The sequence below is a fragment of the Ixodes scapularis genome, unplaced genomic scaffold, assembly GCF_016920785.2.
Source record: "Ixodes scapularis isolate PalLabHiFi unplaced genomic scaffold, ASM1692078v2 PGA_scaffold8__174_contigs__length_109621045, whole genome shotgun sequence".
In the NCBI taxonomy this organism is placed as follows: domain Eukaryota; kingdom Metazoa; phylum Arthropoda; class Arachnida; order Ixodida; family Ixodidae; genus Ixodes; species Ixodes scapularis.
In genome coordinates, this window is record NW_024609883.1 from 102,598,248 (window position 1) to 102,612,065 (window position 13,818).

The following is a 13,818-nucleotide window of genomic DNA, read 5'->3' on the forward strand; positions in this document are numbered from 1 at the left end:
ATAAAGCAATTGTAGTTGTAATCGCCTATTTTTTTTAATACCGCGCGTACAAGACTTATCTTGTACTATCTCAAGCAAAAAAAAAAAAAAAAACCTGTATAAGTTTTCATTATCTGGATTATGGAACTGGAAATCTAACTGGAATTGTTAATGGAAACCTGAAATCCAGATTGCAGACAAAGGAATAATTTCTGAAAAACCTGATATCCAGATAGAATCTTGATAGATTTCCAGTTCCAAATTTTAGATAACAAAAAGTTATGTTTTTTTTTAAAATTTTGGTGAGGATAGATGTTCATTTCCATAAAATTGCGCTGCAAATATACACATCCGTACATACATAGAGGTTCATATTCTTTCCGTCTGCTTTTATTCTGCTATTAATAGACAAGGGCCGTAAAGCCAGTTTGAAGCAAAAGGCGAGGATTGCAGATGATCAAGTTGTAGACGTGTTTATTTACAAAGGCGATGGAAGGAGAAGGGATGGGGGGGGGGGGGGGGGGGGGGGTGCCAGTAAAACCTGGCGCTTCTTCGGAGGCTGATGCATGACGTGGCTTGGAAGTCTGCAGCCGGCCGAAGCTGTCCTTCTTGTGAGCGAGCAAGCGACGGGCCACCGAACGTGCGCGCTGTCCGTGGGTTGCGCGTTAGCTTCTGTCTTTCTCGCACGGAATTTTGTCGGTCACGGAGGCGTATAAGCGGTGGCAGGGAACCGTGTTGAACGATCAATGGATGAATAAATGAATGAAAGAATGGATGAATGAATGAATGATGAACCTTCGAATCCGGCGACGACCTGCCCTCCATCTAACATGAATGAATGGATGGACGGATACGGCCGAGCCCTTTTATTTGGGCCAAAACTTTCTCCAACAACATTCTCCAACTAAAAGCCGGTACCCAGCGGCGATCGTCCAAGACAATTTTAGAGCCTGATGTACACAAGAGTTGCATAGCGACGAAGCTGTTTTACGGTACGCGAAAACTCGCCAGGATAGCGCATTGTTGTCGAAATGCTCGTCACCGTGAAACCCGTAGTTCTGCTTCCTGCACGGAACACTTGAGACCGGCATCACGCATGTCGTCACAAAACGTCGTACACCGATTGAGCATGGATGGTGAGTCAGTATTCAACCCCATGTTTTTCTATCGATGCGTCTGCACGAGGACTAGCCGGTGGCGTTTTATCACGGGCATTGCGTTCTCTTATCCAGGTGGCGTTCACCAGTCCGTAGGTTGTTTGCATCAAATGACTTTTATCATCACTGAGGGCTCAAGAAACGCAGAGCGTTGCGAGTCTAGACCCTCTTATCATCGCTTCTCTGCTAGTGACATTGAAGTACTAGTCAATAAGAGCACCGAGGAACGAATCACAAAGCAAGTGTAGTGATTATAGTAAGGGTCTTCATAAAGGTCGGCTGAAGTGAGCGTGGGCATATCGTACTCCACGCAATGATAGGATTTTAAATATGTCGTCAAACCATGCTGACCCATCTGAAAGACTCACGTACCAAAAAAAAAAAAAAAAAAGAAAGAAGCTAAGTAATGTTTACATGTCGTGGAAAGACGGTGGGTAGCGATCGAAGCTGCGTACCAACGTCTGACCCGGAATCGATTGGCGATGCTCGGTTGCTGGCCTTCCGGGTTTCCTGGTTTCTGAGCACCGCCCCGCGGTGACGCGTGACGAGGAACGGTATTTTCAGTTTTCTTGTTTCCTTCTGTAGCTATGGCCTCTCTGTGCTTTTCGATATAAAAGAGAACGAGGGCGAGTGAGGGTTTATCGCGAAGCCCGCAGCTCAACACGTGTGGCCAGTTCGTTCTGCAAGGAGCTGCTTCCAGAATCGCGGTGAATGGTTCCTGAAGGTCCCTAAATCGGAGCGTCGACGGATATAGCTCTTCTGTGGTGCTGCTTTCTGGTTTAGTTTTAGAACGGTCATAGCGACAAGCGTAGCTATTCACTTTTATTGATTATACCGATTTCACCACCCTTTTCCCTGTCGTTCGGTTCCCATCGTTACAGAAGCGCGGCAGTTTGCCGAGGTTTATGGATCTCACGCCATTCTAAATTGGGTTCGAAGAATGAATGATAAACTGCAGCAATGCCCCTGTGTTTATTTTTCTGCGTAACACGCTAAAGTGAATCCCTGCTGTTCCTTTCAACTGCCTGCTTCGTGCAACAATCAATAAAACCAGTCAGGCGATCTTTTTGGCTGTAGACCATCTACCTCAACAAGCTATTTGCCGACTACTCATCTCCTTGGTAATAAAAAAAAAAATCAGTCAGGCGATCTTTTTGTTTGTATATGACCTGCCTTAAGAAGCTATTTGCCGACGACTCAGCTGCTTGGTAGTCACTTACTACTGCTTAAGAATGATAGGCTGTGGTTAGTCCTAGCCGTCTTATTTTCGCAGGACAGCCAATGAGATCGCAGCATCGCCCGGCATGAACACCCAGAAAGCAATCAGGAAACGACGAATGCCGACGTAATTAGCCGTGCCCTATCGCTCTTAAGGTGGGGATGACTATGGAACGCTTAAGCGGCGAAGTTGGCAAGTAAGCGTCACGTGGTGTAGGCTCCCACCAATCGCAGCGGTGCGTACGGTGACGGTTAATTCCGTGCGAGGAGACGGACAGCGGCTGCGCGCGGGAGCGGATGACGTTATTGCCAGCACGATCCTTGACCGAGTCTCTCGATGTCGCTGGATTGTCCACCATTTTTGTTTTTCATCTTCATGTTGTTGTTTTTTTGTTCACTGCACTGTGCGTTCTTCTAAACCGTGTTTTCTTTCCAGGCGTTCAGGTCGATGTCTTGTATGCTGCTGCAGGACACCCTTGGATTTCTGAAATGAAATGTTCAAAATTCTGTTTGGTGATCTAATGACAATTGAGTTGAGTGAATACATTTTCCTCGACAACGGCATGCCTTGCAATAACCTTCCAGGAAATAAGGAGCCCGAAATTAAATTAAAAAGGGGCTAATTTGCTTTTTGAATGCAATTGTAAAAGAAAACACAGTACAATGAAATTCGCGAAGTTTACGTCGAGAAAGCCGCAGAAAAACGTTAGGCTAATATGTAAACCGAATGACAAGAACGGACACTTGCAAAGGAAGGATCCTGGACCTCTCTTATTACAATACTTTGCTAAAGTTTAACATCAGCATCAGTTTTGAGAGTCTTGCAAAATGTTAAAGCCAGAGAGAAGTAGCAACTTACAAGAAAGGATCGTAGACGTCGAGCACTTTCCTCGTGATGAACCTTGTAGTGTCCGAGTTCTGACAAATGATCTTGGCCAGAGACGCTTTCCTCAGCTGTGCCAACTGGTCGGACGAGAACCGAACCGTCGGGTCCCCGGTCTCGTGCCAGAATCGGTCGCAGCGCCTCAGCCTCTGGAACTGAAAACTGAGCAGACAGCTGAACGTTGGTCCCACCACGGCGCCGGCCAACGGGAACTCGGAGAGACCACCCGTGAAGACGTCGATGTCCTCCACGTCTCTGTAGACACTCCCGATCGCCCTCAGCGTGGCCCTCGGGATGTGGCCCTCAAGGTCCGCGAAGGTACGGGCCCTCGGCTGACTGCAGAAGGCGCGATAATCATTGTACGTCCTCAAACCGTGGTCACGTCCTCGCTGTAGGTTAATGGCGACTAAGTCAAGACCTGAGAAGGGAACACTCTTGGCTTCAAAGAGGTGCTTGGTCACCATTTCGGTAACATGGTTGTCGAAATTCTCCATGGGCGTCGACAAGAGACCTCGCAGTAGCTGGTCGAGTCTGTCTTTTCTGTACAGCGTCTGGCTGTTGAAGAAGGCATCGGTAAGCTTCAGGCCTCCTAACTCGTCGTACGCCGGACCGACGAGCTTGAGTACTGGCGGCAGCAGCGTATGCCCAAAGCGGAACGCTGCCGTGGCGAATTCGTTGAAGGAGCCCACGTCGCAGGTGGGGTCATAACCGTTGTAGTAGCCTTCTTCGAGGAGATGCAAGCCCCACTGACTCACGGACTCCCAGCCTAACGTACGGGGAAGGAACTCCGCGAAGACAATCCTTTGGAAAATGGCTCCAACAATTTTACGCGCTTCCTGGAACACGCGCTCGTCGTCCCAATGCGGGTTTAGACTTTGGAGCGTGCGGGCGATCCTGTTGTGCTCCCTGGCGAAGATGGTGTGCATGGATGTGAGGCCAGGCTGCTCGCTGACCCTCGTGTCGCCCGCGATGAAGCAGCGGCCGTTAGAAGAAATGCAGTCGGCAGCACCGTCCACTTCGGACAGCAGCGGCTTGAACTCTCGGCCAGCCGGATGTGCACTCATGTTCAGAAGCCCGCTCCTGAACAGCCTCAGTTCGTCGCGCGCACACTCGTCGGAGCCGTACACAGTGGAGAGGTCTAGGTATCCTGTCACCTGGTTGATCTGCTCACGGCTGCCCAGAGTGCGCTGACCTGACATGGAGCGCGTGAATGGAAGGCATTGCGGAATGTTCGGATTCTTTCGGCTGACACTCGGGAAGTGGGGGTCGTTGGACGGGATCGGGATCGGGAAGCATTCCTTGTTCACTCGTTCTGGAGAGTTGCAAGCGCGGCACCGGAGTGTCGCGCCGTCGGCGCCCTCGCTGAGTGGTGTGTGGGCGATGTCGTGGTCGATGAACTGTCCGAGCTGCATGAGCATCATTGTGTATCGCTGATGCGGGTGGCTCAGGTCGCCGTGAACAGCGAAAGAGACGAGCCGGGGACTGGGCAATGGCGAACCCGTAACACTCCGAGATCGGGGAGCCGACACGCCGTCTTCATACAAGCCCGGTAGGACTCTCCTGAAGCTATGTCCGACTTTGCCGAGGTTCGGTTTGCGCAGGTTGTTGCATCTTCCGGAAAGTGACCTGAAGGGCGATCTCGGGTTGCAAGGTTTGAGCGGTTCATCTTCGCAGGCCGCGGGCTCTTCAAACTCAGCGGCAAACTTGGAGAGGTCAACCTGACGAAGCGCGGGAATCACATCCTGCCGCTTATCCCCCTTGCGCGTGGCTTTGAGTAGTCTCCTCGTGGCAAATTCGAGGGCTTCCGACTGGTTGTGGATGCTCCTCGATCCAGCGGTGGCCCTCATAAATCCACCTCGAGCACCTTGTCTTCCAAACTGCCCCCCTTGGGAGGCCGTCAGATCCGCGAGTGCGTCTTGAAGCAGAGACTGCGGGACGCTACCAGCTCTAGATGCATCCTGCCAAGCATCGAGGTCCATACTGGCTAGGAGTCGGTCTTCACAAGACATCAAATTGTTAAGCCAGGGATCCGGAACTCGCATTGTCCGCGGTTGGACAACACCTCCTCCGGTCCTCAAGAAGACGTTGTCGCAGAGGACACGTGCCAGAGATGTCTTGCGGAGCTCGCGGAGCTGGTCCTCTGTGAAGCTGGACGGTTGGCCCGGGTTCTCGAACCAGTAGCGATCCGAGACTCGGAGATGCCTGAACTGATGAGCGTAGATGCAGGCAAGGGTTGGACCAACAAGACCGCCTTCTACTGGTGTCTCAGAGAGTGCGCCCGCCAGAAGATCGATGTCGTCCACGGCGGAGTACAGCTGGCTGAGTCGGAAGGCCGCATCTGAACTCATGACTCGCTTGAGGCCCTCGAAGTCGTCGATGGCCCGGAGACCGCAGAATTGCCGCCAGCGAGTGTAGCCTGTGATACCATGGTCTCTGCCCTGCTGAATTGCCACGGCAGCCAGGTCTACGCCGGCCTCTGCGTAAGGTGTATGGAAACACGTGTGAGCGCTTGTACGTATAACTGGGAATAATTACGTTGTAGAAACAATTTGTAATAATTGCATTAAAGTGGAGGTTTAAAACAAAGCAATGTTTGGGCATGGACGTAGAAGAGCGCTGTTCTAATCATTCGTTTGTGGGAATTTCAGGTGTACGACTCGAAGACGGTTTCAAGCACTTCGATTCCGGCAGGGAATTTTATCACGAGAATTCATTTAATTAAGTTTAGTGACGTCGCGTTGACTGTGATCGTGCCATTGTTTTCTCTTTTTTTTTTTTTGTGCGTGGTGCTTGTATCTTTTGTGATACTGCCACAGTCTTTCTCTTTTGCGATTCGGTTTGTGTTCCCGGCATTCGAATCTTGTGTAGTAGAAACACTCGCTATAAACAAATCTATCTGTATCCGACAAATCTCTTTGCCACCTCGCTTCTAAGTGACGGTTTGTAATCTCAATGTTGCGTTTCACCTTGACGTGACAGAGCTCCCGTTTAAAACAGAATCTGGCCCCAGACTTGGGGCCTTTTTTAAATAAAGTTTTCTCCTGCTCCTTCTGTTTAAAAGCAAAACATTATTTGTAAGTTATAATACCCTAGTTACTCTAGCGCTCTCCACTGTCGTCAAGCTAAGGATCGTTGACATCTCCCAACTTTCATTGAGCTCAACTAAGTTGTCCGGTGTTGCACGGTACATAGGCCTAGCAAACCCAGTTGAGATGCGCTTCAAGGGACACAGCTGAAACCGAAATGAAAGCAAAACTGATGTCACATTATCTTTCTTTTTATGGATAGCGACGGAAATGAATTAGATGCACACTTTCCATTCATTATAAACGCTTAAAACAAAATCAAATTAACTTCATTTTTGTTTTTCAGAGTAAAGAAACGAGAATCAAAACGCTTCACACGAATTCAAGCAAGAGAGACACAACAAAAGTTTTATCGGCACCGAGATTACGATGGCCGCCCTCGCCGAGCTCTGGCTTCCGCGACATGCCGTGATAGTTCTAGCGGCAGCTCTGGTCCTGAATCATACCCTTTCCGACAATATTTGCCGCTATGATACTTTCTAGATACCTTCCAAATTCTTCCGCAATATAAGAGCTTCGCTGGCACTGGCCATGGGCGCCGATGCACGGACGCCGCCATCTTTAGCTTTATTGGGTGCACCCTCATCAATTATACTCCGTTTCACCTTTTGCTGCACCGCAGCAAAGGCTAGAGGCGCGAGCTCATAGTGTTGGCAGCTGCCCTCAATGCACGAAAGCTTGTGCCGCCGAGATGTGCCCTAGAGCAAGGAGCTTGCGCTTGTAGCCTTTCCTGCGGTACATCATAAGGTGATATAGAGTTTAACTGAGGTAGCCAGCTCAGTTGAACTTAATGATCGTTAGCGGCTCAATGACAGTTAGTGCCACCATGTAACTCCGGCCGATCGCGATTAAGTCAACTGTCGTTGGCTTAATGACAGTTAAAAGCGCTAGTATAACCAGCGCTCCTAACTAAAAAATAAAGGCCTCTGCCATTTTTTTTCTCTGCATGTTAATCTGATAATTAAGACTAAAAAGTGTTTTTCAGCAATTTTTCATACGTCGTACGCGTACACAGTGATCTAGAATTCACTCTCAACACTGCTCTACATGGGTGCCGTTGGAGTCCAATTCCTGCGCACCATCGGACGAACGGTCCATTGACTCTATTGCATCACTCGCGTAACATGAACGTGGTAGCTTTCATCCTCTGTCACCGCCAGCAAGATGGATCGTTGTTACCGCGAAAGTCCTTCATACGGATAGATTCCAACGACTCATTTCATTCTCATTTCATCGGCTTGCGTCACAACGGCGCGAACACCTTGTGATAACACGAGCGCTTGGCAGCACACACGGTTCTCGTTCGACTATATCGCAACCCTGGTGTAAACCTGGGTACCATAGCGACTCTGCTGCCGTGGCTAAGCTAGATTGAACTAACGATTCAACGATTGTGGTCTTATCCTCGTTATGTTGGGGTGCGCGGTGAAGAAATCGACGTTGGCTTTGTCTGAAGACGTCTTTCATTGAGTAGCCCGAAGCTACAACCAAGGTCAGTGCGCCCGCGGGAGAACGCAGTGTTTGTGGCAAAGAGGGATGAGATAGATATAGGCGAGGGAGTTTATATGGCCATGCCTCGCTGTTGCATTATGAATCGTTTTACGGAGAGACAAATTCCGGTTGTACACGCGCTGGGAATCGGCAGTTTTTACACGCCGTTGGAGCCCCTGACCCCTTAACCCCCATAGACGGTTTCTCCCCTTAACGTCGTGCGGAATCAAATGTGTACCGGGCGTTCTACCGCCGCGCCGTCGCTGGAAAGAAACGCATCCTACCATGCGTGTCTGTGTCCTATTGGGATTTTCTTTTCTTCAACTATTTTCTTGGGTATTACTGCCTCAGGGGTTACACGGATGTCTAAGCTGCACCTGCTGCTTGAAAAGTGCGTGCGATAGCCATGATGAGAAAGAGGTAGATTTTTTTTTTTCAAATTTTATATGTTGTTTTTATTCCTCCAATAAGTTATGATGACTCGGAGCGTGCGTGTGTAAACAGTCCATATAAAAAAAGGTTGGTGGAAGAAGTGCAGTCTCAGAGTTTCTGGTCAGGGCGACAAAGTACGGCAGTGTTTTTGTAATGTGCGCGAATTATATTTAGTGAATGAAGGAGAAGAAGAACGTCTGTTAGGACGTGGTAAATGAAACGAAAAACCGAAACAAACTAAGGGATTGACGTACAGAATTCTTCTAGCATTAGTATCTATGTATACCATAGATAGGTAGGCTCCTTCTCTCCACTCGTTTCCTCTCCAGCATTCGCTCTGCTAAAGCGGCAAGAGTGGAGCGCTTTGTGGGGGTAGTTTGTTTTTGTATATTCTTAACCTGTAACAGACTATAGAAAGAACTCGAGCTTGCACACCTTTCCAGCGCTCATCACTCAGTCGAAAAATGTCGAGTCACTGGGCTGAGGACGATTGCGTGACGTCTGATATTTAGCAGGGTATGGATACTGCGCATGATCAGAATCCGTTCCACAGCCCAGTAGACAAAGATGGCAGCGCGCAGAAATGCTATTATTGGAATGGTATTTTTGAGACAAGACAATAGGATGTTGAACATACCTCTGTTGGACGCAGCGAACATGTCTCCCGTGACATGGCGGGACATGAAGTTGTCCATTTTCTGCGCGTGCTGCATGAGGGCTCCCGCTGCGATCTGCTGCAGCCTCGAATAGAGCTCCAACGGTCTGAACGCCGTCTCAGGCAGGCTTCCGAGTCTCCTGAACCTCGCCGGGTCGAAGAGCTCCACCTGAGCCGGAGCCGCAGACACCAGGGCCCACACACCGACGGCCGCCATGACATTCGTGACTCCCGGAAGCCTCTTGGGGTCGTAGCCCCGGAAGTAACCCTGGTTCTCCAGGCGGAGCCCGAACCGTTCCACCACTTCCGGTCCGAGCAACGCCGGCAGGAACTCGTTGTACGTGATGTACTGCATCTGAGCGCCAATGATGCGCCGGGTCTCCTGGAAGGTCCTCTCGTCGTCCCATTGCGGGTTGGAAGTCTGCAGGCTTCTGGCGACGCGGTTGTGTTCCCGGAGCCAGACGGTGTGCATCAGACCCAGTCCCAGGTCGGAGTTGACTCGAGGATCGCCGCTGGAGAAGCAGGGAGGCTCCTGGGCGGTACGTCGGCAGTCCAAGGTCGTGATGTCCGGAGGGGGCAGTTCTTCACCGTCGTTGGTCCGTTGGCTGAGCAGCTGGCCGCCCTCGAAGGCGCGTAGGAACCTGGCTTCGGCTTCCGAAGAGCCGTAGATGGTCGATCCGTCCAGGAACGAGGTCACCTGGGGGTGTAGGATGTGTGCCGCTAAATATAGGGGCAGTGTGATTACGGCTTTGGGATTAGGCTGTATTTTTACAAGAATGACCGTTACCGTTAGATGGCAGGCTTTCTTGTCAAGATTGTTCATTACAACGCTATTTCAAGAGCGCTGTTCTTTGTCACCGCAGTTCTTTGATGGCATTCTATCGGCCTTACAATCTTAGCTTGGTGTAGCTACGGTTATTGAACTGAATTACACACTTGTGAGGCTGCCCGATGTGGCTTCCAGCTTTGTAAAATAAATGAATAGTCATTAAAATAAATACTGGTGTCGCCAGAGGGTCTTCTGCTTCGATCATCTTAGGGTTTGATGACAATGCGACTTTCGGCTATATAAAGACCGACATGGTGAATGGCACTTTTGATACGATAGATCGTCTATGAATAACTGATCGCTGCGAGAAAATGTCAGCGTACCTGATTGTTCTGCTCCCGTGGTCCAAGTCCACACGTCTCTCGGGGGGCAGCGCTTGAGCGGACGTACTCCAGGCATCGCTGTCCGAAGCGTCCGTAGTACTGATCGCGATCGGGCACGGCGATGGGCATGCACTCCGGGTGGGAGAAGCCCTCGGCTACGCCGCAACACTTGAGGCGTGCACCCTCGAACCCTGCGGTGCGTAGTGATAAAAACTCACTAAGAAAAAGGGCCTGCGGTGTCGAACCATGGGAGTAAACGCGTTTTAGCAAGATGAGAAATGTATGTACTTAGATGTGGTAATGTAACACTTCAAGCAATACAAAGAAAATACAATATATGAGCCTTTTTATAAAACTTTCAGCCTTTCCACTCTGGTGAAGAAAGAAGACCAGCGGAGCTGTACAATGGAAAGTAATGGAAAGTAATCGGTCAAATCAGAGCTCGGCGTTCTGACGTCCCTCTCGTCTCCTCCTCTCCCTCAATTCCTCAGCGCATGTAATACAACGCATATAAAGCTTTTATATACGCGCTATCCCACACTGTATATACGCGTGTATTGACACCTACGTCATATAGGCTGAATATCAGACGCCGGGCTTGCATCCGCAGCCCACTGACATTCTTCGCCTCGGTAAAACGCGCGCCGTAAAGCTGTGCAGGTGCCACTCACCTGCGGCCTGCGCAGTGTGCGAGATGTCGTGAAAGACGAAGCGCCCCCAAGCGACGGTCATCATAGACGCGTGGTCGTGCGGCCGGTCTTGGTCCTGGAACATGGATGCGCTCACGGTCCGCGCGCTGGGCAGTGCACGGCCGCGGCCATCTTGCCTTGCCTGACTGATGCCTGAGCAAAAAGGAGACACACAAACATTATTAATTTTTTTTTTTGCTTAGGGATAAAATATACACGGTTACATATCGCTCCTGCGATGGACAGTGCCCAAGGTAGGAAGGAAGGCTACACATCCTAAAAACCGCCCGCGCGTGTACTACCTTTGCTCAAAGCGTCCTAAGCACGACGCGAACGAGAAAACAAAAATGTTCGCAGAAAGTGAAGGGTGGCAACTGTGATGCGTCAGTGTGGATCTTACGCATTTTTTTTTTTTATTCTGAGACTCATATCGCACGATTTACTTTTTTTATTGTCTATCGCACGTTTGGTTTTTAGACCGAAGCGATCTTTCGATCTTTTCATTCGCCGGGTCGTGACGTAAATGTAGTCAATATTAGTTGGCTTTGTGGCAAGATGACGCAGCATTTGTTTTAGTCCAGTACAGGTTGATGATATATGTAAATTAGTTACAAAACAAGGCCCTACAAGCTCCAATTTCGACACGAAAATCTTTATGGAGTTCTACTTGTTCTAGCTTACACTCAAGAATGTAAACTCGTACATCAACTCTGAGAAAGACCGACCTGATCACGCGCTCAATGATAATCACATCAATGAACCTATTAAATATCAACACTATAAAAAGAAATGTGTAGCCATGACATCCCTCGTCACATATAAGACACCCCAAAATTTCAGTCCGACGTACAGCTCACCGGCGTTTAACTGACAGCCCCAACTTTTACGAGACGCTTGATGACAGTGGGATATACCATATTAAACAGTAACTGCGTATCAAAGACTACAGAAAAGAAACATTAAAGTTTTGCAATAGGGCAAAAAAAATCTTTTACTTTTCCTGCAGTTCGTTACACGTACATTAACTATTTTAATAAGTTGTACCCTCGGCTATCAAGCCGATCGTGAAAGTTGCTATACACTCCGTGCGACGCGACTGGCGCGCCGCCGCGCGGCCGGTACCGAAGGTAGGCAGTGAGAGTCCCAGAGAAAACGAAACCGAAACCACGCCGCGTACGTTGGTACGCATTGAAGTCGGAGCGGTGCGGTTGCGCTGGGTTCACAGCATGAGAAGTGCTGCCTGTGCTGCGTCAATAGTTATGCGTCGTATCTCGTGGGGACAACGTTTCACAGTTTTTCACCTCGCCGATGTTTTGTGGGACAGCTACAACGATGGAGCCGTGCCGCACGACGCGTTAAATTTGGTCTCCCGATCATGTCTGCCACTGTGTCGGCACGGCTGACATATTCTACACTGCCACTCTGCGCTTTCCGTTTGTTTTCGTACCAGTAACGCCTACATTTGTCAGCGGGGATGGGACGAACTGAAATGCCATCCCACACTCACGGGTATGCAGTGCCAATTTCGTTGGAGGAATGCCCTCCAAAGAAGTTTCGTCCACATCGTACGTGCCGATGATATTTCCGGACAAGTATGGCACGCAATCTGTACTTCATGAAGAAAGATTCGAACGGTAAAAAAAGTGACAAATCTAAATCTAAAGAAAACAACAATGAAACTCGGAATCACTGGAGGCTCGACGTTTGAGTATGGAAGTTTATGTGGTGTGCTTTCTTTCTTGATCAGCCTCCTTTTGGATGTGGAAACGCTGACACCCCAAGTTCTGTAGACGACAATTTTTTTTTTCTCGGCTTTAGGGCCACCTATCGCAAAGTGGTTCGAACTGGAAGTACCGTCCACTGGTCCCTTCCTACCTGTAAAGTGTGCACCTCCCACGATAAGTGGTATTATGTGACACCCTCTGTCGGTCAAAGCCAATTCCCATTTAGTTACGCCGCCCAAAATATTCACCTGGCTTCGCTATGCCAACTCTTTTTGTTATAATAAGTGTTGTGCCAAGTTACGGTCATGTCAAAGTACCAGTGCGCCGAAAATCGACACCTCGCACAACAGGTTATTACACAACAGCTGACCACAAAAGCCCTTGGTGGCCAAACCGTGTGTTGGCCGACAACTTTGTTTTCTCGGCTTTGGAACCACCTTTCGTAAAGTTGTTTCAATCGGAAGTACAGTCCACTAGTCCCTTCTACCTCTAAAGTCTCTACCTCCCCCGACCAGTGGTATTCTCTTGACAGCCTTTCATGGTCAAAACCGGTTCCCATTGAGTTACGCCGCCCAAACCAAATTTTCACCTGGTTTCCCTATGCCACCTTTTTTTGTATAATAAGTGCTGTGTCATGTTGCTGTCAAGTCCAAGCACCTGTGTGCCCAAATCTTCACTTTGCAAGCCCGCTATAACACAACATTCGGGTCCAATATTGGATATCCCGTACAGCTTTATTTCCTTATTCGTTAGAAACATAACTTTCACACCTGCTGTCTTCGTGAAACTTGGCACACTTGGTGCACAAACTTAGTGAACATCTCACTCGCCTCCAATATCATCGTTTCAACAGTCCTACGTTTACAGCGACGAGCGAAATTAATTTCCCACCCAGAGCAATTATGGTGGCGGCCGTCTTGCTTTTCGAAAAGTTGCTCCAACTCCTTTTTCGGCCGCAACTAGAGAAATTACCCCTAATAACGACTCAAACTCAATATATAAGAAGCGGAGAGCAGCTAGACGCCCTTCTTAGGTCTGCCCCAGCACTTATGCAACGTCACCCTCAACGTATCGGCTCAAAAAGCAAATATTTCGTCCGTGCGCGCTCCCGGCGCCACAGCTTGGCATGCGAAAAAGCGCCGCAGGCTGCTGAACGCGCCTCACTGTCGAACGCCAGCTCCTCCGCTAGCGGCGCTGCGCGCGTTTTTCAAAGCGCCCCCTATAGTTCCCGCACGGAGTGTATACCGTCGGTTCAACATCAGTGCGCTATACGTCGAACTGGAGTTTTGGGGTGTATTATATGTGACGAAGGGTGTAAAAATATACCCTTTTCTTTCTGTGTGAAGCAGACA

General features: G+C 49.3%; 1 protein-coding gene across 1 annotated transcript in view; it reads right to left on the reverse strand.

The window, feature by feature from the left end:
- Nucleotides 1-363: 363 nt before the first annotated feature.
- Nucleotides 364-13,818, reverse strand: part of LOC8025910 — a 44,536-nt gene continuing 31,081 nt past the window's right edge. The window contains exons 3-7 of the mRNA XM_029973814.4: nt 10,725-10,895; nt 10,054-10,244; nt 8,884-9,598; nt 3,214-5,713; nt 364-2,838 (exon numbers count right to left, since the gene is read on the reverse strand). Of these exons, the coding sequence (XP_029829674.2) occupies nt 2,769-2,838; nt 3,214-5,713; nt 8,884-9,598; nt 10,054-10,244; nt 10,725-10,895 (3,647 nt within the window). The 3' untranslated portion in view covers nt 364-2,768. The remainder of the gene's footprint in view (nt 2,839-3,213; nt 5,714-8,883; nt 9,599-10,053; nt 10,245-10,724; nt 10,896-13,818) is intronic.